The 22,791-nt window shown below is 40.7% G+C and overlaps 3 protein-coding genes across 3 annotated transcripts; all 3 read right to left on the reverse strand.

The window, feature by feature from the left end:
- Positions 1–16,678: 16,678 nt before the first annotated feature.
- Positions 16,679–17,032, reverse strand: LOC141627524 (uncharacterized). Its single transcript, XM_074440766.1, has one exon. The coding sequence runs from the start codon at positions 17,030–17,032 to the stop codon at positions 16,679–16,681; it is 354 nt and encodes a 117-aa protein (XP_074296867.1).
- A 15-nt stretch (positions 17,033–17,047) lies between these two features.
- On the reverse strand, positions 17,048–17,464 carry LOC141627525 (uncharacterized). Its single transcript, XM_074440767.1, has one exon. The coding sequence runs from the start codon at positions 17,462–17,464 to the stop codon at positions 17,048–17,050; it is 417 nt and encodes a 138-aa protein (XP_074296868.1).
- A 182-nt stretch (positions 17,465–17,646) lies between these two features.
- LOC141627526 (uncharacterized) lies at positions 17,647–18,150 on the reverse strand. Its single transcript, XM_074440768.1, has one exon. The coding sequence runs from the start codon at positions 18,148–18,150 to the stop codon at positions 17,647–17,649; it is 504 nt and encodes a 167-aa protein (XP_074296869.1).
- Between the last annotated feature and the right edge of the window lie 4,641 nt (positions 18,151–22,791).

Genomic DNA, 22,791 nt, shown 5'->3' on the forward strand with positions numbered 1-22,791 from the left:
TGTGACCGGTTTCATGTAGGATTGTGAGTAGTTACTCCTTGCATAGCATGTTCATTAATTTGGACGTATATGAAATTCAATTGCTTTTTGCCTGCATACATTTGGGTTAGTGGTTGGTGTCACATACAGGGAGGTGCTTACAATTTCCCTTTCTTTCATTTTTACCCATTTAACTCCACATTAGCCAAATTTGCCTGTTGACCCTTAGCTACATTCGAAATTCAGCCTGCCTTGCCAAGCTAGTTTAGTGTATGTTTTGCGGTATATATTTCATTGTGCCAAGTTTGGCTTGTATCTGTTGATTCGGAGTTGGTATTTTATGAAGAAAAGGAGGTTGATGAAAAAAAAAACGTGAAAAAAAAAGAAAAAAAAAAGAAAAAAAAATTTGAAAAAGGAATTCGGAAAAAGAAAAGAAAAAAAGAAGAAACCGAAAAAAAAATAGAAAAAAAAAGAAAGAAAAAAAAAGATGTTGTTTGATGAGACGGTTTCACTCCTATGCTTTATTTACATTTATTGAGGAGTATTTTCAGTTCGGTTTGGTGAGTTTTGTGCCAATTGAAGGGCATATGCGCTTAATTCATAATTGAGTGAGAATGGATGCTGTCATTTGGTTCTGTTTAGGTACTATCTTGATCACCTATACCTCCATATTCCCATAAATAATTTTCCTTTTCTTTCCCATTGCCTCACTTTACCATATTTTTGTAAGCCCTCGGCTGTGACAGGACCTTGTTTGGTTGGAATGTGTGTACGGTAGCTAGAATTGTCTATCATATTAGTTGCATGCATGTTTATGTGGGTCGTAGTTTAGGTGAGCGACTATATTTCTTTCTCTCTTACATATATATGTTCACCCTTTGCTTCATGAGAGAAGAGTGACCCGTGAGAGTCCATTATTAAAGGTCTTGCAAGGTCGACAGTTCAGCTTTATTATAAACATCTTATAACTCGTTTGCATTTGACTGTTTTGCTATAAGTGTTAGTTTGCTTGTATTAAATTGGTTTAAGTGGGCATTTGTAGCTAGCTCTGAGTTATCTTTTCCGTTCCATTAGTTTGCATTTAGTTTACTCGAGGACGAGTAAAGGTTTGGTTTGGGGAGATTTGATACGTGCCTTTTATATAGTCTTTTTAGGCCTTTTCATGCTCGTATTTCTATGCTTTTATCGTAGTTTTATGCTACGAAATACCCTGAATATGCTACTTTGGGTTATTTTGTCTTATTTGCAGGAATGAACCAGAAAGTAGTGAAATCAAGCTTTTTATCGTCTGTTTTGCATGCATTTGGAGGAAGAGTGAATTTGGAGCGGAATTATAGTTGTCTTGGGATGCGTGAAGCTGTTTCGGAAGCTAAAAAGACAAGTCATAGCTGAACTAACGAGAATTATGAGTCAAAGTTAGTTTTCACTCGATCGAGTACTTAACTGGTCGATCGAGTGGTTTTAGGTCAAATAATCAGTCGATCGAGTACTTTAGTTGGCCGATCGAACAGTTTCATATTAGTGTTTAGTCGATCGAGTATTATTTATGGTCGATCGAACGGTTTAAGCTCTGGTTTGCTCGATCGAGTGGTTCTAAATCACTCGATCGAGTGGTTTATCCTACGGGCTTGGGCTTTTTAGTTTATTTCCGTCATTAGGTTAAATAAATCCTATTTTCTTATAAATAGGAAGTTAGGACGTCATTGTAATCTCTCTGTCTCTTCTCTTCTCTTCTCCCCTTTTTCGACACTTAATGCACTGTTCTGTTACTTCGTTCATTCTTATTTTCCGAATCCTTACTCTGTAACTTTTTCTTCCCTTTTATTCTTCCTTGTTTCTTTATTGGTTTTATTATTTCTCTATTTAGTTGCCATGTCTTATGTTATTATATTAGCAATTGCTAGTGTAGTATCCCGAGCCATGCGTAGCTAATTCCTTTAATATGTTAGGACTAGGGAAACCGTGGTAGAAATATGTTAGGATCGACATGATTAGATTAGTTTTGCGACAAGAATTGTATTAAGCAATATAATTGTGATTAGGTTGAATGAATGCATGCAGGAGACCGATTAATTAGTTACCCCCGACCTGGATCGAAAGATTGGAAGGGAAAGCTTGCTTAATTACAATAGGTGATACCTAATCAGGGCGAAAGCTAAGTTAGGGAGACCCTAGGGCGATTAAAGACCGAAAGGGTATAATCGTAGGTTTAAGGACCGAAAGGTGACGACCTCGCTCTTCTTATCAATAATTTAATCGACTCAGTTGACCCGATAGTGTAGCTGCCACAGTAGACCGATTCCTAGCATATTTCTCTCTTTTATCTGATTTACCCTTGTATTTCCTCATTAATTTCTCTCATTCCTTTCCCTCTTGCCTTAGTCTCTTAGTTTAGTTCAATCAAATCAAACTCCCAATTGTGACATTAGACAGATAGAATGGAAAAGTGAATAGTAAACCGCCTCCCTGTGGAGATCGACCCTACTTACCGCTGACTTCTGTTAGTAGTGCTTAGGTAATTTATTTTTGGTGCAGAAACGACCGTATCATCGGGTTATCTAGTTTAGGCTTAATTGTCAAACTTGGTTGAGACCGAGAAGGAGAACTAAGCGAAGGCACCTCTAGTCTTGGGTTTGAAATGGACCTTCGAGAGAAGGAGTGGAATGATCCGGATTTTTATGTGGGCTTAATGACTTTAGTTGATGCTTGGCCACCTTGGGAATATGCATATTCTTGGGGTAGTCGGGTGTTAAACTAAGGATACTAACCTCTGAACCCGAGAGGGAGGGTAGTTTGAAAGGCTAGTATCCAAGTGCGAACCCGGGAGGGGGTGCTTGGCGATTTAGAGACATTTTCCTCCTTACATATTACCCTAATGGCTAATTAATGGAATCTTGACGATAAATGCAATTGTCGGTAGGAAATCGAGTCCTAGGCTTCCCATTAATTGAATTACAACCTCATCATTCTAATTGCTCACTTTTAGTTTAAATTTGCAATTCTTATTAGTTAGCCTAGTTAATTAGATTTAAAACAAAACTCAACTCAACTCAACTCTTATCGACTTAGCTAAGCACTACAATTGAAATAGACTAATATTACATTAGCTCCATGTGGATCTCGACCCCTAAGTGCTACAACTACAACCGTGTACTTGTGGTAAATTTAAAACACATCACTGTAACCTGTTATCACGATACCTCCGTCTTAATTAATAGACTAAGACTATTGAATACCCTACCATCAAACAGTAAATAACTCCACTGCATCCCAACCCAACTAAAAGAAGTAGAGCACTCACCTACACCAAATCGCCACACCAAGGCCCTGTTCTTTCTGGCATTTTAGAGCTGAGTTGAACTGAACTGAACTGAACTGAACTGAACTGAATGGAGTTGAGCTGAGCTGAACTAAACTGAATGGAGTGGAACTAAACTGAACTGAACTGAATGGAGCTGATATAAACTGAACTGAACTGAATAGAGCTGAATTGAACTAAGCTGATTCGAGCTGAACAGAACTGGAATAATAATATTAATATAAATATGTAATATGTAATACCCAGATATTTTGGGACCCGCAAAGGAACCTTGGTATGTGTGATAAGACCTTGTGCTAGATGAGAGGCCACTGAGAGTGAATTATGACTATAAAGGGGACCGAGTGTAACTTATACTAGACTTAGTGGAGTTGTTATAATGTCCGCCTATAGAAGAGTCGTCTTAAAACTGCCATAACTTGAGATCTAAACATAGTATTGATTTGATTCTAATGAGAGGTGATAGCTTATTCTCTTACGATTCAAACGGTAGGTCAAACACCCAAAATGACCAAGAAAAGAGTGAGATATGACTGTTTTACGAAAACTGGTCATTGCTGAGAATTACGTTGCACTCGACCGAGTGAGGGTCACTCGAGCGAGTGGACTCAGACACTCGTGGCTTATCGTCATTAGAGGTGATATCTTATCCCCTTATCCTCATTCCTTCTATCTTCTTCCTTCTCACTCCAAATGTTCTCTCATGCCGCTAAAACCTCCATAAACGCTCTTACATGGGATTCAAGCTTGCTTTCATGGATTGTTCATCCTTTTCCTTCCTTCATCAACATTTGTAAGTTAATATCCACCCTTCTTTATTAGTTTAAACCCTAACTTTTGGGGGTTTTGTATTGGGTAATTAAGTAGTAATTAGTATATGTAATTGATGCGAGGCCGCTAAGTGTTCACAAATTAATAGATGTGGTCGTTGGTCACGGTCGAATCAAAACACAATTTATAGCTTAACAAGCAACTCTACAATTAGTAAAGAGGCAAGTAAAGGTCGGATCCCAAGGGACGGGAGTTGAAATGAGATTTCTATTGTAACTAGTGGTGTCTAAGGGATGTCACAAATTGGGTTGATGTAGAAGGTTACTAAACTAGAATAACAATGAAAATAAACAAGCAAGATGAATTAAAGGGGTGTAAACAATTGATTAAAGGCACTAAGGTGTCATGGGGTCATAGGGGAATCATGGCATATGACCATACAAACATGTTCTCAATTTATAAGCAAGCAATTATTGTTGTGATGGATTGAGTTGGGTTATATCTTACAATCCTAGGAAAGTTTGGGTCCCGGAGCCGAATCGATTAGATTGTACAACACCTACAAGTCGACTTAATCTTCCCTACTCAACAACATGCATGGTCTAATGAGACTCGAGTTGGGTTATGTCTTACAAGTCTCATTGAAAAGATAGGAGATGATAGTAAATGCAAGGATTCATAGGCTTAGCATTTCATCAAATATAACATGTGCATGAGTTGAGATCAAAACAAGCAAGCAAATAAAACATGAAAGCATATTAATTTAAGCATGAATCATTCCCCATGTTGGTTTCCCCTAATCACCCATTAACCCTAGCTAAGAGACTACTCACTCATCATCATGTTGATCATGCTAGCAAGGTTGTCAATCATACCAACAATATGAAACATGATGAATAAATGAAAGTAATTAACAATAATTAAAAAGGGATTAAGAGATTATACCTACTAATGATTCCAATAATAAAGCAAGAATAATAGAAGTACTTGAATGCTAGATTGAGAGGTTGTCAATCTCCCAATAATAACCCAAATAATCTTCAATTACCCAAAATAAAGGATGAACAAAAGAGAGATTAAAGAACTAAAAGCCAAGACCATGAATTTTAATTTTGATGATTTTCATAAAATTGTTTGTAAACAATAATTAGGGTTTGCGAAAAAATATAATCGGCTGGAATTTTTTTTTGAGCCAAGTCGGCAATTGTCCCCTTCAGCTCTTGGAAGCAGAGGCCACGTCAGGGCTGGCAGAAGGTCTCTTCCTTTTGGCGCTTTGGAGGATGATTTCTAAAGGATCAACTTTTGAACCTGCAAGCAGATGTAGTCTCTGGCGTCAGGACAACTAAGGCATTAATAAAAGTTGCCAAGTGAAACGATTGTGGTATGCTCACCAGAAGACATGTTGTGAGCTGATTGAAGAGGGTTGGAAGAGGAAGTAGGTGAAAAACCAGGGAGCAGGTCTGGGAACTTTCTCTCAGATTTAGAGATACTGAACAATTTGCTGCAGTCAGTGATCTTGGCACCAATGCGGGTCAGGTCACAGGGGCCTGCACGAAGACGATGAAGTAAGCTAGTAAACAGCGAGATAAAGTAAATCAGGTGACAGGAAGGCTACTTACTCGAAGTTATAACCCATTTCTCGAAGTGTAATCGGCAGAAGGCTGGATGGAGTCCTTCCTCACAAAGAAGAAGGCCTCAAACCATTTCTCATCACGGGATTTGGAAACGTGTCTGAAGGGAGCCTCTCCACGGCCCCGAAATGAGAATTGCCCCTACCCAGGGACCTGATGTTGTACATATGGGCTAGATCGCCCAGAGTGATAGAGTTACCAGTGTTCTGACCGGCGGCCAGGGAGTAAAGAAGAACCCTCCAGATGGCGGCATAAATTTGTGCCATGGCGAAATTATTCGTAAAGATGAAGTCTTGGATGAGTTTGGGAAAAGGAAAACGAAGGCCATATTTAAACGGGTACAAATAAAAGCAGACTCATCCGGGACGAAGGGCGTCGGCTTTCTGACCCGGTTCAGGGATGGCAATATCCACCCTGTTACCAAGACCAAGGAAACCCTTGATCGTGGGAATGTCGGCAGCAGTCAAGGCAGAGTCGCAGTCGTGGGGATACTTAAAGAGTCCCCGAGAAGTAAATGTTGGGTCAAGGTTGCGGTCAACGGGTGCGGAGGTTGATCGATTTTTACCCATGGTGGAAAAGAGAAAATGGAAATTAAAGGAGAAAAAGGGAAGAATACCTGGTGAAAGAGACGGAGGGGAGTGGAACAATGAAGCCGACAAGATGAAAGAGGAGGGAAGTTGAGGGTTTAGAGAGAGGGAGAGTTTTTGAAATGGTTTGGAGTAAATGAAAGTACAAAGTGGGGTTGGGATTATAAAGAGGAGAGAGGGAGTAGAGTGCGAGAAAAGAGGAGTGGGGCGGCTGACGTGATGGAGCTTCATGAAAAGAAGTATAAATGACGGCTTAGGGTTTTAGCATTTGATCACGTAAATTCCTTGTTCGACACCTCGAAGCGTACCTCACAAGGAATTTGGGGCAAACTGTTTGGGCTAAAAATAGCATAATAAGAAAGGCCCACTTAATGAAATAAAAGGCTATGGGAGGAGTGATAAGGAGGAAGGAAGCCCGTAATTAGGGAAAGGGGGAACAGGCTGAAAGAGGACCACGGGCCCATCAGAGGAGACGTCTGGATTAAGGAAAGGCAAGTTAGGGAGAAGTTAGGGAGATCAGGGAGAATTGGGAAAGGCGGCCGAGTTTGGAAAGAGTTCTTATGGAAATTATATTCCCTTTCCATAATCAAAGTAGGACATATCTAGGGTTCTCACCCTATAAATAGCCAAGGAAGCAAATCAAGAAGGACATTCAACAACGCATCCACACACATACTTACGCTAAGGCATTAGCACATTCTTATACCCAAATATACATCCGTCCAAGATCTTGCAGGCCTGACACCTCACGCCAGCAGGATTAGTTCTACGTTTCAATTGTAATCGTCCTCCTATTCAAGTATAGTGCGATATTTGGCAGGGTACCGTCCCTCCCGCGGTTGTTCCCATATTGGGTTTTCCGCGTCACCAAATCTTACGTGTCAATTTACATTACGCATTTTATTTCTCTATTTACTTATGAACATACGAACAATCATACGATCAACCAACGAGTAAGACCGCATTGACCCTAATCAACCAATTCGGTAAAAAATACCTACACCCCCATCGTGGGGCATCTAGCTCAAAAATAATCAAAACCCATAACCAAATAACACAAAAACTTGAGAAATGACAGGAGATAGTATTGAATAACAACTGACTGCCGCCCAAAAACAATTGTTGGAAAGGTAACAGTTGAAACAGAAATTAGCTCAGGCTGAAGCAGAAGTTGCAAAATTAAAGGAATCAGAATCCAGCCTGAAACTGAAGCTAGGAGAGAAAACTTCAGGATCAAAGTTGAAACTTCAACCTGGCACACCATTCTCCTCAATCATCAGGAACATTGATTTCTCCAACTTTGGCACTCCTACTCCACCAAAGTCCAAAGCAGGAGAAGAAACAAACTCAGAGGAAATCCCAAATGAAGAAACACCACCAGATCAAACCAACACAGCAATCATGATGACAATGCTCCAGGAAATTCAAAAACTCCATGAAAGATTTGAAAAGATTCCTGGAGTCCCTACCCCAATTGAAGAAGCAAATCCAGAAAGCTATGCTGATTCACTCTTTGTGGATGAAATAGCAAGAATAGAACTACCAAAGAAATTTGTGGTTCCCTCAATGAGAATCTATGATGGGACCACAGATCCACAAAATCATGTAGCCTATTACAAGCAAAGGATGTTAGCAACATCTATTACAAGCGAACTACGACAAGTATGCATGTGCAAGGGATTTGGGACAACCCTGAATGGGCCTGCCTTGCAATGGTACATAAACCTGCCAAACGGAAGTATCAAGTCCTTTGCTGACCTGGTCAACTCCTTCAACCATAAGTTTGCCAGTAGCAGGGAACTAGAGAAGAGATCCAGTGACTTATACAGGATCAAGCAAAATCCTGGTGAATCAATTAGATCCTACATAACAAGATTCAACAAGGAAAAGGTGTCAATCCCCATATGTGATGTTGGAACAGCCGTGGAAGCTTTTAGACAAGGGCTACCCCTGGATAGTGACTTCTATGATGCAATGACCATGAAGCACTGTCATACCTTTGAAGATATCCAGGCGTTAGCCATAGGCTATATTCGGCTGGAAGAAGATAAAGGCTACAAGGCAGACAACACTGACAACAATTCAGGATATGACAAAGTCAACAGAAAAAGTTCCAACCATAGAGGGAGCAGTTCCAGGCCATCCCCTTACACAAGACCTGATAGATCAGAAGTCAACTACACACATGAAAAACGAAGTAACTCCTATACTTATCCCCCTATCCAAGAATATAACTTCTCTGTTGACATTGCAGGACTAATCAAGAGACTTGACATTATGGGAGACATTGTCAAATGGCCAAAGAAGTCAGACAACCCCAACTCAAGGAAGGATACTACAAGATGGTGTAAATTCCACATGGATATAGGGCACACAACAGAAGAATGCCCGGGATTGCGCAGGCAAGTGGCCTACCTGCTAAAGAAGGGATATCTGAAAGACTTGATGCTAATAAAGAACAGGGAAGATGATGGAACAAGGAAGAACCCAGAAAGGCAACAACGTGACCTACCCCCAGCACCACCCATCTATGAGGTTAAATTCATCTATGGAGGATCTGAGATTTGTGGCCTGACCAGTTCAGCTGCAAAGAAAATTGCCAGGGAGTCAAAAATGAAATCTCCTTTTAAACCTAGAAATTTACCTCAAATTACTTTTGACGACACTGATATGCAGGGTATTCCCGATCTATACCATGGTAGCCTGGTTATCACCGTGCAAATAGGAACTGCACGTGTTCTGAGAATCCTGGTAGATGGAGGCAGCTCAGTGAACCTGATCATGCTTGATGTCATTAAAGCAATGAAGATTGATGAAAGTCAAATCATAAATAAGTCTAATGTCCTGGTAAGATTCAGTGGAGAAACAAGGAATACACTGGGAGAAATACACCTGCCCACATATGTGGAAGGAGTCTTCTCATACAAAAGATTTGGAGTCCTGGACTGCCTGTCATCCTACAATGCCATCCTAGGAATACCATGGATCCACAATGTGAGGGCTATACCCTCCACCTACCACCAATGCATCAAGATACCAACATAATGGGGAGTAGCAACCATAAAAGGTGAACAAAAATCTGCCCAGGAATGTTATACTGAGTCATTGAAACCCTCCAAGGCAGGTAAGTCTCTCGCCTAGCAATTACAGTACCCTGTCAGGACAACTTATGTGGCAGAAACCAAAATGGAGACAGATCAAGTAATTTTAGACCCTGAGTATCTTGACAGGCATGTACTGATAAGATCTGATGTCCCTGACAACATCAGACCAGAATTAGTAAGCTTTCTTAAAAATAAATCTTCATGTTTGCCTGGTCACATTTTGATATGACTGGTATAGACGCAAATATCATTACACATAAACTAAATATTGACAAATCTTATAAGCCTGTGCAACAGAAAAGAAGAAAGTTTGCCTCTGAACGAAATGTTATTATTAATGAAGAAGTGGACAAACTACTGGATATGGGAATGATAAGAGAAGTCATGTACCCTGACTGGATAGCCAATGTGGTAGTAGTATAAAAAAAGAATGGGGTAAATAGAGAGTCTGTGTAGACTACACAGACCTCAACAAGGCCTGCCCAAAAGACCCATTTCCACTCCCTCACATAGACGCAATGGTAGATGCTACAGCAGGACATGAACTACTAACATTTATGGATACCTGAAGTGGATTCAACCAGATTAAGATGCACCCATCTGACCAGGAACACACTGCATTCATCGCGGAAAGAGGCATATACTGCTACACAGCAATGCCCTTTGGTCTAAAGAATGCATGGGGCAACATACCAACGCCTGGTCAATATGAAGTTCAAAGATCAAATATGGGATACAATGGAAGTTTATATTGATGACATGGTGGTCAAATCAAAAAAGGCTGAAGGCCATGTCAGGGATCTAGAAATAGCTTTCAAGATCCTGGAAAAATTCAACATGAAGCTCAATCCTTCTAAATGCCATTTTGGAGTTTCTTCAGGCAAATTTCTAGGATACATAGTGACCAAAAGAGGAATAGAAGCCAGCCCAGAACAAATAAAAGCTATACTGGAATTAGAATCTCCCAAGTCAGTCAAAGACATTCAAAAGCTGACAGGACGAGTTTCAGCCCTGAACAGATTCATATCCAGATCATCAGAAAGATGCAGGTCTTTCTATGACCTCGTCAGGAAAAACAAGTCATTCAAATGGTTGCCTGAACATGGAGCAACCTTCCAAGATCTAAAAGCATACCTGACTACACCTCCACTACTTGCCAAACCAGACAAAGGAGAACCTCTGACGGTCTACCTATCTGTCACAGAGACAGCAGTAAGTAGAGTCCTGACTAAGGAAATTGATAGCCAACAGCATCCAGTCTATTATGTAAGTAAGAGTCTCCTAGATGCAGAAACTAGGTATGGCTTACTTGAAAAGTATGTACTTGCTTTAGTCATATCCTGCACCAAACCTAGACCTTATTTTGAAAGTCACCCAATTATTGTCAGAACCAACCTGCCTATCAAATCTGTCCTGAGAAAACCTGAGTTGTCAGGCAGAATGGCAAAATGGTCGTCAAATCAAAGACCTATGACATAACCTTTGAACCCAGGACATCAATTAAGTCTCAGGCATTAGCAGACTTCGTGGCTGAATTCAGTCCTACCCTAGAACCAGACCTCATAAAAGAGGTCAATCACCTTGACACCCATAAGTCAGACCAGGAATGGACCCTACATGTAGATGGAGCAACAAATATGAAAGGAACTGGCCTAGGACTAGTATTGAAATCACCACAGGGAGACCCTAATTGCACATGCTATTAGTTGTGAATTCAAAGCCACAAACAATGAAGCTGAGTATGAAGCCCTGATAGCTGGACTTAAGGTATGCATAGAACTTGGTGTAGCAAACCTCAAGGTAAAAATTAACTCTCTCTTAATTTCCAATCAAGTCAAAGGAATATATGCAGGAAAGGATTCAAAAATGGTACTTTATTTAGAATATGTCAAAAACCTTTGCAAAAAATTCAAATCCTTTGACATTGACCAAATACCAAGGGACCTAATTACCCAGGCTGATGCCCTAGCCAGCCTGGGATCAAACTTCAGCTCTGCTGTATTTGATAAAACACCCATTGTCCACCTGTTGGAACCAACCATAGAAAGGTCTGATCAAACTTGTCCCATTCATGAGGACACAACTTCTTGGACCAAGCCATACTATGATTGGGAAAGCCTGATCAACCTAAAATGTAGGCAAGCTAGCTCCCACATGGGAAGGACCATACCTAATTGATTCAATAGTAGGACAAGGAGCTTACAGGCTGCAAACTTTGGAAGGAGAAATGATCCCCAGATCCTGGAACATTTCCCACTTAAAGTTATTTCATGTTTAAACCAAAAACAGGTAAAACTATCAACTCCTTATATGTTTCAATAGAATCTTATAGCAAACCCCCTACAAAATATGCCTTCCTGCTATTTGCCAATTTGCCTGAAAACATGCCTATTATTTTTTAGCTCTGCCTAGTCTGCTTATTTAAATCATATTATATCAAATCCTGAAAACTTGTTTCACGCCTTCTTTTCATTAGTTACGTACTATACTTAGGCTTAAAAAAATATTCAGGATTGAGGGTTGAGTAGGCAATGGGCCGTGCTGGGTCGGCCCGTCGTGCCTTCCCCCAAAATTGGCCTAGCCCAGGCACGTATATTGGGCTCCTCGGGCCGTGCCGTGCCAGGCCCGCTGATTCAAGCCTACGCCGTGGCCCACTCAAGGCACGGCCATTTTCGTGCTCGGGCCGTGCCTGGCCCATGGGCTTTTCGTGCCTTCTCCGTGGGCCGGCCCATGTGCTTTAATATTTTTTTTATTTTAAAAGAAAACGTTATATAATTAATATATTTTTAATACTTTTTGTTTAATAAATGATGATTAATGGTTTAAATATATACTTGATTAAATATTAATGTACTTTTTGTTTAATAAATGATAATTAATGGTTTAAATATATATTTTATTAAATATTAATGTAATTTTTGTTTAATAAATAATGATCAAAGGGTCATTCTTCGTGCTGGGCCGTGCCAAGCCCGTCGTGCCTGGTGCGTGCCGGGCTGCACCGTGCCTGGGCACGGATTTTTGAAAAAAATCGCGCCGGAGCCCGTCTAAAGCCCATTTGTGCCGTGCCCGTGCTTCCTCGATTTTCTCGCCGGGCCGGGCCGTGTCGTGCCGTTCCTGACCGTGCCGCCCACCGGCCCGCGGCCCTTTATGCCAACTCTAACTGAGGGCCACTCCACCCAACCTGAAAAGCATTCCTGAAATGCTCTACAATAAATTTGGCACCTGCCTGCCCGACCTAAAAACTAAACTGAGCTCAGTACATAAAAGACAAGTACAATGGTGAAATAGACCAGACTACTTGTCTAAATAAGCCCTCCTGACAGGCTGAGGGCCATAAGCCCTCCTGACTGGCAACCACCCTCCTCTCAGAAAAAGCCCTCCTGACAGGCAATAGAGCCATCATTCCCCAAAACGGAATGAGGGCCATAAGCCCTCCCGCCAGGCATTTTTCTAACAAAAAACGTCAAATGTATTATTTACAGGTACAAATCAAGTCAATCAAGGAAATCAAGGGAAAGGAAGACGATATATTCATACCAAAACAAAATGTTTACCCAGGGAAACATCCCTCCTGGGGCAAGACAAAGCAAACTTCAAAAAACAAATCCAAAAACTAACTGTTTGTTCAGGGAACATCCCCCCCTGGATAGGCCAAAATCACACAAACCAAAATATCACAGAAACAACAAAAAAGATCAGCCTGCCTTGGAAGCTGGAGCAGAACTGATTCCCTCATCAACAGCCTCCTCTCCCTCTTCCTCTTCATCCTCACCCCCTTCCTCTTCAGCATCACCACTTTTTTCCTTGGACGGTGGAGAGTCCACTTCCTCATCAGCATGCAGCTTGCAAAGCTCAAGATAAGTAGTGTTAAGATTAGCCAATTCCTGGTCAGGATTCCAAAAAGGCCTGACTTCAACAGGCTCCTTCATGGCATCCACACGATCTCTGCCAAAGAAGTAAGTTGCTGCATCCTTATACTTGGCCTGTACCAAATCCCTCTCAACACCCAATTCTTCATTCACCTTCAACTGCTCCTGCATAGCCTGCTTCTCAGCCTTCAACTCTTCCTGAATAGTATCAAACTTGGCCTGAAGAGCTTTCAGGGCATCCTGTTCATATTTCAGCTTAGAAGACTCCACCAGCAATCGAGCCTTCCCTGCCTCATTATCCTCCTTTAATGAATGATTCTCAGCTTTTGACGCTTCCAATTCAGCCTTAAACTTTGCAGTATCTTTCTTCAAAATCTGCACCTCCCAATCCAGGGTATCTTTAAGGCTGTGGACAGAATCCAGTTGACAGGCACCCCTCAGCATATCATTGACATTCTGGCAAATAAAACATAACCATTTAAGCCACAAAAAAAAACAAATAAACACACACAAATACCTACACAAAATCAGACAAAAAGAAAATACCTCCTAAAGCATGGTGATCAGGTTGGCAGCATAATCCCTGGTACGATACATAGCAGCCAGGGCACGGGCAGAAGAATCCTCTGCCTGATACTGGTAATAAGGATCATCAACCATAAAAGCTTGGGCCTGGATTTGTTCCTTAGCAAATTGAACCTCATCCAACCGAGCCTTAACCCCCCTGACATCATGAAGCCCACCTGATGATTCTCTTTTCCTCTTCTCAGGACGACCACCCTCATCCACAACTTTCTCAGGGGATGCCAACTGTACTTCCTGCATAGGCTCCTGAATTTGTACAGCACTATCACTTCCTGTGGCCTCACTGCTCTTAGACTTCTCCCCTGTGATTTGGGAAACCCGTTCCTTCACCAAGGACAGACCAAAACTAGCTATCCTAGTAGAAGCCCTGGTGGCTGCACGATGAGGTTCTACATCAGCAATATAAACATATGTCCAAAACAAAAATCTTCAAAATAAAAACAAACAAAAACTTCCTGACGAGGAAGCCCCTGAAGCTTTAGCACTCTTCACTGGTTTATAAGTACTCAATTTAGCGTTCTTAAAACGAGGCATATGTGCCTGCCCCAGACAGGCATGCCATGTCCTCTCCTCCTCAGGCAACGCCATAAAAGCTGCAATCCGATCAGCCGACCCCTCAGCATCAGGATTATTCACCCAATCATTTACTACAAAGATAAAAGAAAGTAACCATACTTCCCAAAAAAAGGCATCTCCAATCAAAATATAATGCAAAAAAGATAATTACCTCCTTCAATAGCCGGATAATTAAGGTAATCCAAGTCAGGGGCAATAGAATCAGCCTTGATGAACATTTAAGTCTGAGCCCATCCTTTTTCATTCCCTGAATCAAAGTTAGTAATCAGATGAGCCATTTTTTATCTTACTAGCTCGAAGGTTGAACCGGCCAGTGGAATGACTTTTCAAGTGATAGACATTCTTGAAATCTTCCAGGGTGATAACCAGCTTATGTTTGGAACATAACTGCTCAACTGAATGAACAATTTTCCAAACCATTGGCATGAGTTGGAATGGAGGAACCCTAATAGTCCTTATCACCTCAGCCATAAAAGGAGAAAGGGGAAGCTGACATCCACCCTTAAATGCCCACTCAAAAATACAGGAACAGCCTAGACTACCCCAATTAGCCCTGACTAGACCACTTTCAGGGATCCAAACCTCAGCCCCGGCAGGTAAGAGACCCCTGCCTTTCAGATAGTGCTCAAAGGTTGGCTTCAACTGGTTAGCCTCGTGGAAGGAAGCAGCCAAAGCCTTAACATGAGTATATTCAACCCCCTTATATGACATGGATACAATTTCTAGAGGAGCAACCACCTCCACCACCTCATCCTCGGGGATGATATCTGGGACATCAACAACAGCAGGGACCTTCTCAACTTCAGCAGGAACCTTCTCAACTTCAGCAGGAGCCTTAGAAGCAGCCGTCTTTCTTCTACCACCAGCCATACTTTATTTTTGCTAAAAATTGATTTTTTGCAAGAAGAGAATTATAGAAAAGGAAAGGAGAAATTTTGAGATTGGAATGTGAAAGCAAGATGAAACAAAGCAAGGTATTTATAGCCGCAAAATCAAATGGGCAAGAAGACAAGTGGTGGAGGCTAATCATGACTCTCCTAAGGTTTTGTGAATCTACCCTATTTATGGCAATATAGCCGTTACAAGAAGCTGAACCAAACACAACTTCTAACCCGTTAGAGATTCCTACACAGTTTTTTACCTGGTCCAAATTTTTATCTCCTTATTCCTGGCCAGACCCAACGATGGAATAAGCAGATAAGAGGCAATTATTGGACCCATAAATATCCTGCCTGACCCGACAGAGGCCAGGCAATGATGAAAGCCAAGACTCAAACAAAGAATACCTAAAATCAGGCATTAAGAGCATATGGACAGGCACCAAGCAGGGGAAAAATACAAGACAGGTAATTACTAGCCCTAGCCTGAAAGGAGACCACGTTAGGCACAAGAAAAACGTTGTACAAGCTAAGCAGGCAACAATCAATCCATTTAAGTATAGTCCCTACAAATAAGGAAGACTATCAAAAGGAGAAGATAGAGGAAAGTGTCAAAGACAACGGCTGAAATGCTGTTGAGATTAATCAACTACCTCCGGGTAAATAGGGCACGAGCCCTATTTACCAGGAAACCCTAAACGAAAGGACAGAGGTGACTTTGGAAGCTAATATAAATTGAAGAGAAGATAAAAACAGAAGGGACATTGAGATACACTCACTATTACTCTCATTCTTGTATTCTTAAGCAATATCTTGAACAAAGTGTTTGCTCAAACTGCCTACGTACCCACAAAGCTGACCAGGGTGACAACTTACGAGATCAAGCCAACGTAGTTCATAAAAGGGAATATAATTTTTTTTAAAGTGTGGCTGCACTTGAGCTACATGTTCACCCAAGCTGCCTACGTACTCGCAAAGTACGAAGTACTTTATAAGATCAAGCCGACGTAGTTCAAAAAAAAAGGAAGGATTTTTTTTTTTTTTTTTTTTTGTAATGTATGCAGTTTAACCTCTTGCTTAGGAGCTTTGGTGTGCAGTTTACGCTCTTGCTTAGGAGCCTTCATTGTTGAGCTTCAAGAATAGTAGTGCTTCAAGAAATTTCCGTTGATTGGACCGACACGTACACCGTCTCCATCAACAATCTTATAAGCACCTTTTGTATAGACTTCTTGCACCACGTATGGGCCATCCCAGATTGGCCTTCGTACTGCAAGTACCAGGTCTCCCACTTGGAAAGAACGAGGGTACACCTTATTGTTGAATGCACGTGACAACCTTGCTTGATAACACTGGAGCTTTTGTTGAGCCTCTAATCTTTATTCATCGAGAGCCTCCAACTCTGCTAATCGCAATTTGTCATTTTCGTCATCTATGAGTCCTTCTTGAATAGCGATGCGCAAGGAAGGGATCTGCAATTCTAATGGCAACACGGCCTCCACTTCATACACCAACGCATATGGGGTTGCTTGGATAGATGTTTTGTATGTGGTACGATACGCCCACAATGCCTCACCAATCCTTTCGTGCCAGTCTCGCTTTGACTTTGCTACTACTTTCCTCAACAAGTTGCAAAGGGTTTTATTGAAGGCTTCAGCCAAACCATTTGTAGAAGAATTGTACATGGATGACTTGTATTGTTTGAACTTGAATTTTTCTCCCAGACTTGTCATCATATGGTTGAAGAATTATTTCCCATTGTCAGTTGTGATACGCTGAGGTACACCATATCTGTAGATGATCTGGGTTCGAATGAAGTCCACAACATTTTCTTTCTTTACTTCTCGTAGTGTGATGGCTTCTGCCCATTTTGAGAAGTAGTCAGTGGCGGCGAGAATATACTCGTATCCATTAGAGTCTTTTGGAGTAAAAGGTCCCACAATATCAAGTCCCCAAGCTTGAAAGGGCCATGAAGAAACAGTGGGGTGTAACGTCTCTGGCGGTTGGTGTATGAAGTTTGCGTAGAACTGACAAGGTTTACATTTTTTCGTGAAGACCATGCAATCTTGTACCATGGTTGCCCAGTAATACCCCATTCTCTTTACACGATCATGAAGTTTAGGCCCATATTGATGAGCGCCACAAATGCCAAGAGTGAGCTTCATGCATTGCTTCAGCAGCTTCGTCCTTGCTTAGACACCTCAACCATTGCCTTGAGAAAGAACGTCTGTAGAGTGTCCCTTTATAGTGAATGAACTTTGGAGCACGTCGCCGTATTTCTACCTTGTGTCTGGGATTATCAGGTAGGTAGCTTTTGGTGGCCCAAGAAATCAATAATAGGTTGACGCTAGTCATCTTCATCAGCTGTGTAGACACAGATCATGTTAGTTGCATCTACATTTTCTTCTCCTTCAAGCAAAAATACCGCCCAACGGTTGCAGACTGGGACTTGCACAGACTCTTCTGCCCTCAGTGCCAAAGTGGCTGCAAGATTAGCAAGCACGTCAGCCAACTTATTGGCACTCCTCGGCACATGACCAACATGGATGACGTCAAGTTGATTCAGCAGTTGTAATGCCCGTTGATGGTAGGGAATCAAGTCTACCTTTTTCACTTCATATTCACCAACGACTTGGTTGACCACCAGCTTTGAGTCTCCGTAGATCTCCATATCTCTGACGCCTATTTCGATCGCCATTTGGAGGCCGAGTATGAGAGCTTGATATTCTGCCATATTATTTGAGCACAACTGAGTGAGTGTAAAAGCATATGGCATGAGATGATTTTGTGGGGTTACGAATACAACTCCAGCTCCAGCTCCGTCTTTCCTTGCAGAACCGTCGAAGTACATCTGCCATGGAGGTAGAACGTCCACGTAGAAGATTTATTCTTCTGGAAGGTCATCTGAAATTTCCCACTCTGCTGGTACTAGATGATCATCAAAGAAATCGGCGATACCTTGACCTTTCATAGCCTTTTGAGGCACGAACACCAAGTTGTACTGCTTAAGTAACACTGCCCATTTCGCAAGTCTTCTAGATAAGACTGGTCTTGAGAGTATATACTTGATGAGATCAGCTTTTGAGACCACATGTACGGTATGCGCCTGCATGTAGTGCCTCAACTTCTGGATGGCGAACACCAAAGCAAGACATATCTTCTCTATGGGAGAGTAATTTAATTTAGCTCCCACCAAGGTACGACTCAAGTAGTAGAGTCCTCTCTCCTTGCGGTCTTCAATTTCTTGAGCACACATTGCCCCCAATGAGTGTTCTTGTGTTGTGATGTAGAGGACAAGTGGCTTTCCTGGAATTGGTGCCCCCAACACTGGTGCACTGGCCAAGTACTTCTTGATGCTATCAAAAGCATTTTTGCATTTTTCATCCCATTGGAATGGAGCATCCTTTTTCATAAGATGGCTGAATGGTTGACAACGTCCTGCTAGGTTAGATATGAACCTTCGAATGTATGTCAAACGTCTTTGCAATCCGCGCAGCTCTTTCAGCGTCATTGGTTCCGATATTTCGTTGATGGCTTTGTTTTTTGTTTGGTCAATTTCAATGCCTCTATGCCTGACTACGAACCCCGAAAATTTCCCAGATGTGACGCCGAACGCACACTTCAACGGGTTCATCTTGAGCTGACATTTTCTAAGTCTCTCAAAGAAGGTTCGAAGGTCTTTGATATGGTCTTCTCTTTTCTTTGATTTGACAACCATGTCATCAACATAACACTCTATTGTTTTATGCAGCATGTTATCAAAGATCTTTTGCATTGCGTGTTGGTACGTAGCGCCAGCATTCTTCAATCCAAACGGCATAACCGTGTAGCAGAAGATCCCTTTTGGGGTTCAAAAACCCGTTGCTTCTTGATCTTCAGGTGCCATATGTATTTGATTATAACCAGCCGTACAATCCATGAATGAGAGTGCTTGATGACCAGTGATTGCGTCAATCATCAACTCTGTGACTGGCAAAGGGAAGTCATCCTTTGGGCATGCATCATTAAGATCTCTAAAGACGACGCATATGCGCAATTGTCCATTCTTCTTTCTGACTGGGACAATGTTTGCTATCCAAGTAGGATATTTGACTTCGCGAATGAAACCTACCTCTATGAATTTGTTGACTTCCTTTTCAATTTCAGGTACAAGTTCCAGCCTGAAACGACGTTGAGACTGGTTTTCGGGACTGATGCCTTTCTTGATTGCTAGACGATGAACTGCAACTTTTGGGCTGAGTCCAGGCATCTCCTTATAACTCCAAGCAAAGACATCTTTGAACTCAAACAACAACTTGTAGTACTCCTCTTCTTCATCCTTAGTCAGCAGAGCACTAACATTAATGGGGCGAGGATCTTTAGTAGTTCCCAAGTTGAGTTCCTTGAGTTCATCAACAGTCGATTGCCCCCCATCTTCAAGTGTTTCAGGGGCCTCGTCAGCCTCAATTTCTTCACTTTCATCAGGTACCTCTTCTACCGTGATGTGATACGTGAAGGAAAAGTAGATCTATATACTTACATATTCATATATGTTTTAATTTAATTTGTCATAAAATTAACTAATGATCTTATGCATGCAAACATTTAAACAAAATAAAGAAGAAACTTGTTCTTACATTGGAAATTTGGTTAATATGGGCACAAGAGAGTTCACCTTTCTCTCTTGTTCTTGAGCTTTCCCTTTTGGATGAACAAAGACCCAAGTGTAGGATCTCTCCCAAGGATTTATACCCAAAGCTTACTCTTAATTAAAATTAATACTATAGTTACTAGTACAATATTAATCTTGTAGAAAAATGACCCAAAAATATTATAAAACACTTAATATTTTCGGTTTTGGGAGAGAAGAAGAAGAGAGCTTTTTTGTCTCTCTAGAATTCTTATTTTGGATGAGTAAAGAATGAATGATACACTACAACATTTAGTGTGTTATTAGGTAAATAAGATGAAAAACCATAATGGTTTTTCCATCTCAAAAACCGGGTGGAAGGGGGGGATTTTGGGGAGCCAATGCATGCTTGTGTTGTTCTTTACAATAAGCAATAGGTTGCAAGGCTAGTCTATAATGCAAATGATTGTGTTTTTCACTAATTTAAACAACACAATATTTTGCCTAATCCCCTCTTAATTTCGGTACACTCATAAAATGGAACCCATTTTATTTTTGTCAAATTTGTCAATATGTCACATGTCATATGTTACATAAATTTGTTATGTATTTTTAACATATTAAAAATCAACGTATTAATAAAGTACGTCATATACAAAAATCGACTTAGTAATTCATAATTACTTGTACCAAAATATTTCTCCAATTATAAATCACAATAAATTGTATTTATAATAATTCATTCAAATTTAATTGTTTCCTTAAACAATAATTTCATCTGAGTAATGATACAATTCGATTACTCAGACCGTATCTCATTTAATCAAATTTCAATGTGATACGTAAATTTTTCCTCCAAAATCGTCCGTCAATTTTCAAGTAATTTAATTAACTCGCAACGTTATACGATTAATTAAATGATCAATTAAGAGTGTTGCCCTATAGGTATGACCTAGGGGTCAATCGATCACCACCGTCGTCATTTACAAAGTAATGTCAAACTATAGTCACCAATCATTACCGATATATGTTGATCAGTTGACAGTAAAATATTACTTCCCAATTGTATTCTTTATAATGAGACTTAAACATGTGATCATCATGATCAACAGTTGTGATGCATTATTGTCGGAGGACACATATTCCAACAATCTCCCACTTGTCCTCGACAAGTGTGCTCCACCAATTCTCTTGTCCTATTACTATCTCCCACTCAATGCAAGGTGTCTTTCAGGTCGACTTGCAAGTGATCATATCGAGAGTGGTTTCCTCGATCCGGAGAATAATCGATTGACCGGATTTATCTATCATAGATACCTTCCGAGCGTGGCCACGCATTTCCAGTTCATTACTCCTCGAGTGGCCCTGAGATATTGTTATAACCCTGACTAGGGATGGACAATTCCTATCGCACTCATTCCCTTCGACTAGCCACAGCCATCATAACCCAAAATATGCCCATTTGACCCCATTTACGAAGGTCGTAGTAACACAAATCAAAGTTAATCTGAAATCGTGCCATCTTAGGCGAATAGTCTTTAGTCAAAAGAATCGACTCATTTGAATACTATAGCAGCTCTCGCCACGACCAGGCTATATAAATTTGCCGAACTCTATAAGCGGTCATTAGGCCCGACAAAATGTTCCTAACAATGCATCTATGTGATCGACTAGTCATCTCACATGACTCTATGGCACTTGAACTTGCCATCAATCGCATCACACTCTAGTCACTTTGAGACGTCACCTCATGTAAGTAACTATGGGCAAATACAATGTTAATCCATGTTCACTTTAACGGGGTTCAATTGTCTCCACAACCCGTTTGGATATAACAATGTACAAGGTGAGTTAATAATAACTCAAACGACAAATGTCGACATCACACTCGGGTAGTCAATACCATATTACAACCTTGTGATGTATATCGTAAGTGTAAACACTTATTGATTGCAATAGAAGTTTAACATGCCATGTGTTCATGTGTTCAAACTTCTTATAATCGCATTTTCCTTTACATTCATGTTCTCTCTCATAGCATGAATCTTACCAAGTACACATCAAGGTTCCCGACCTCGGTTTTGGTTTTTATCTTGAAAGAACTTCCTTATCGATTATCACATAACGAACGAATTTGTGGTGAATGATATAACTTGTACTGATCAAGTACTCCATCCACACACAATGCACTAGGTATATGTTTTGTAGAGTCTTACAACAATTTGTCAAGACGATTGGTCTAGCACTTCTCACAAGTTCTAGCATATTAGGAAGGATTAGTTTTGAATAACTTCTTATTCAACTAAGTATCTTTCCAATAACCTCTTATTTTTCCTTTTGATTTGAAAAGTTTAGGATTTTCATAAATCTTTACGTGTGTTTGAACTTTCTATAATATGTGCAACCTCTTAACACATAATAGAGTATTCTGTTAAACACCGAAATCGCTCATCGGATTCTACTTGAGAATTCATGACGTTTCTATTATGGCTTACCAATCAATCATCATGCTCTTATGCATATGATTCATAATTGGACATGTACATGATTATTCTAATGGCGGAAACACTAGTTACTAATAATCATGAGATCAACCGTTCATAGGTTCAATGAACGACCATGACTGCTAATGGCAATTCCATTTTCATCTACATGAATAACCTATGTGAATGTTGATACGATGTGTATCTCTTAATACTAATCCAACATCCCTTGATGTAATTGGATTCATCATAGTCCATTTTCATCCAGAATTGAAAACTCAAATACTTCTTTATGAAAGAAGATATTAGCTCGTCATTCCTAATGAGTAATGAGTTGTAAACATTCAGAGGATGACAGCTCCCACTAAATCCCATGTGTTCACATGATAATTTGTAAACT

This window comes from Silene latifolia, chromosome Y (assembly GCF_048544455.1).
Source record: "Silene latifolia isolate original U9 population chromosome Y, ASM4854445v1, whole genome shotgun sequence".
Classification (NCBI taxonomy): Eukaryota; Viridiplantae; Streptophyta; class Magnoliopsida; order Caryophyllales; family Caryophyllaceae; genus Silene; species Silene latifolia.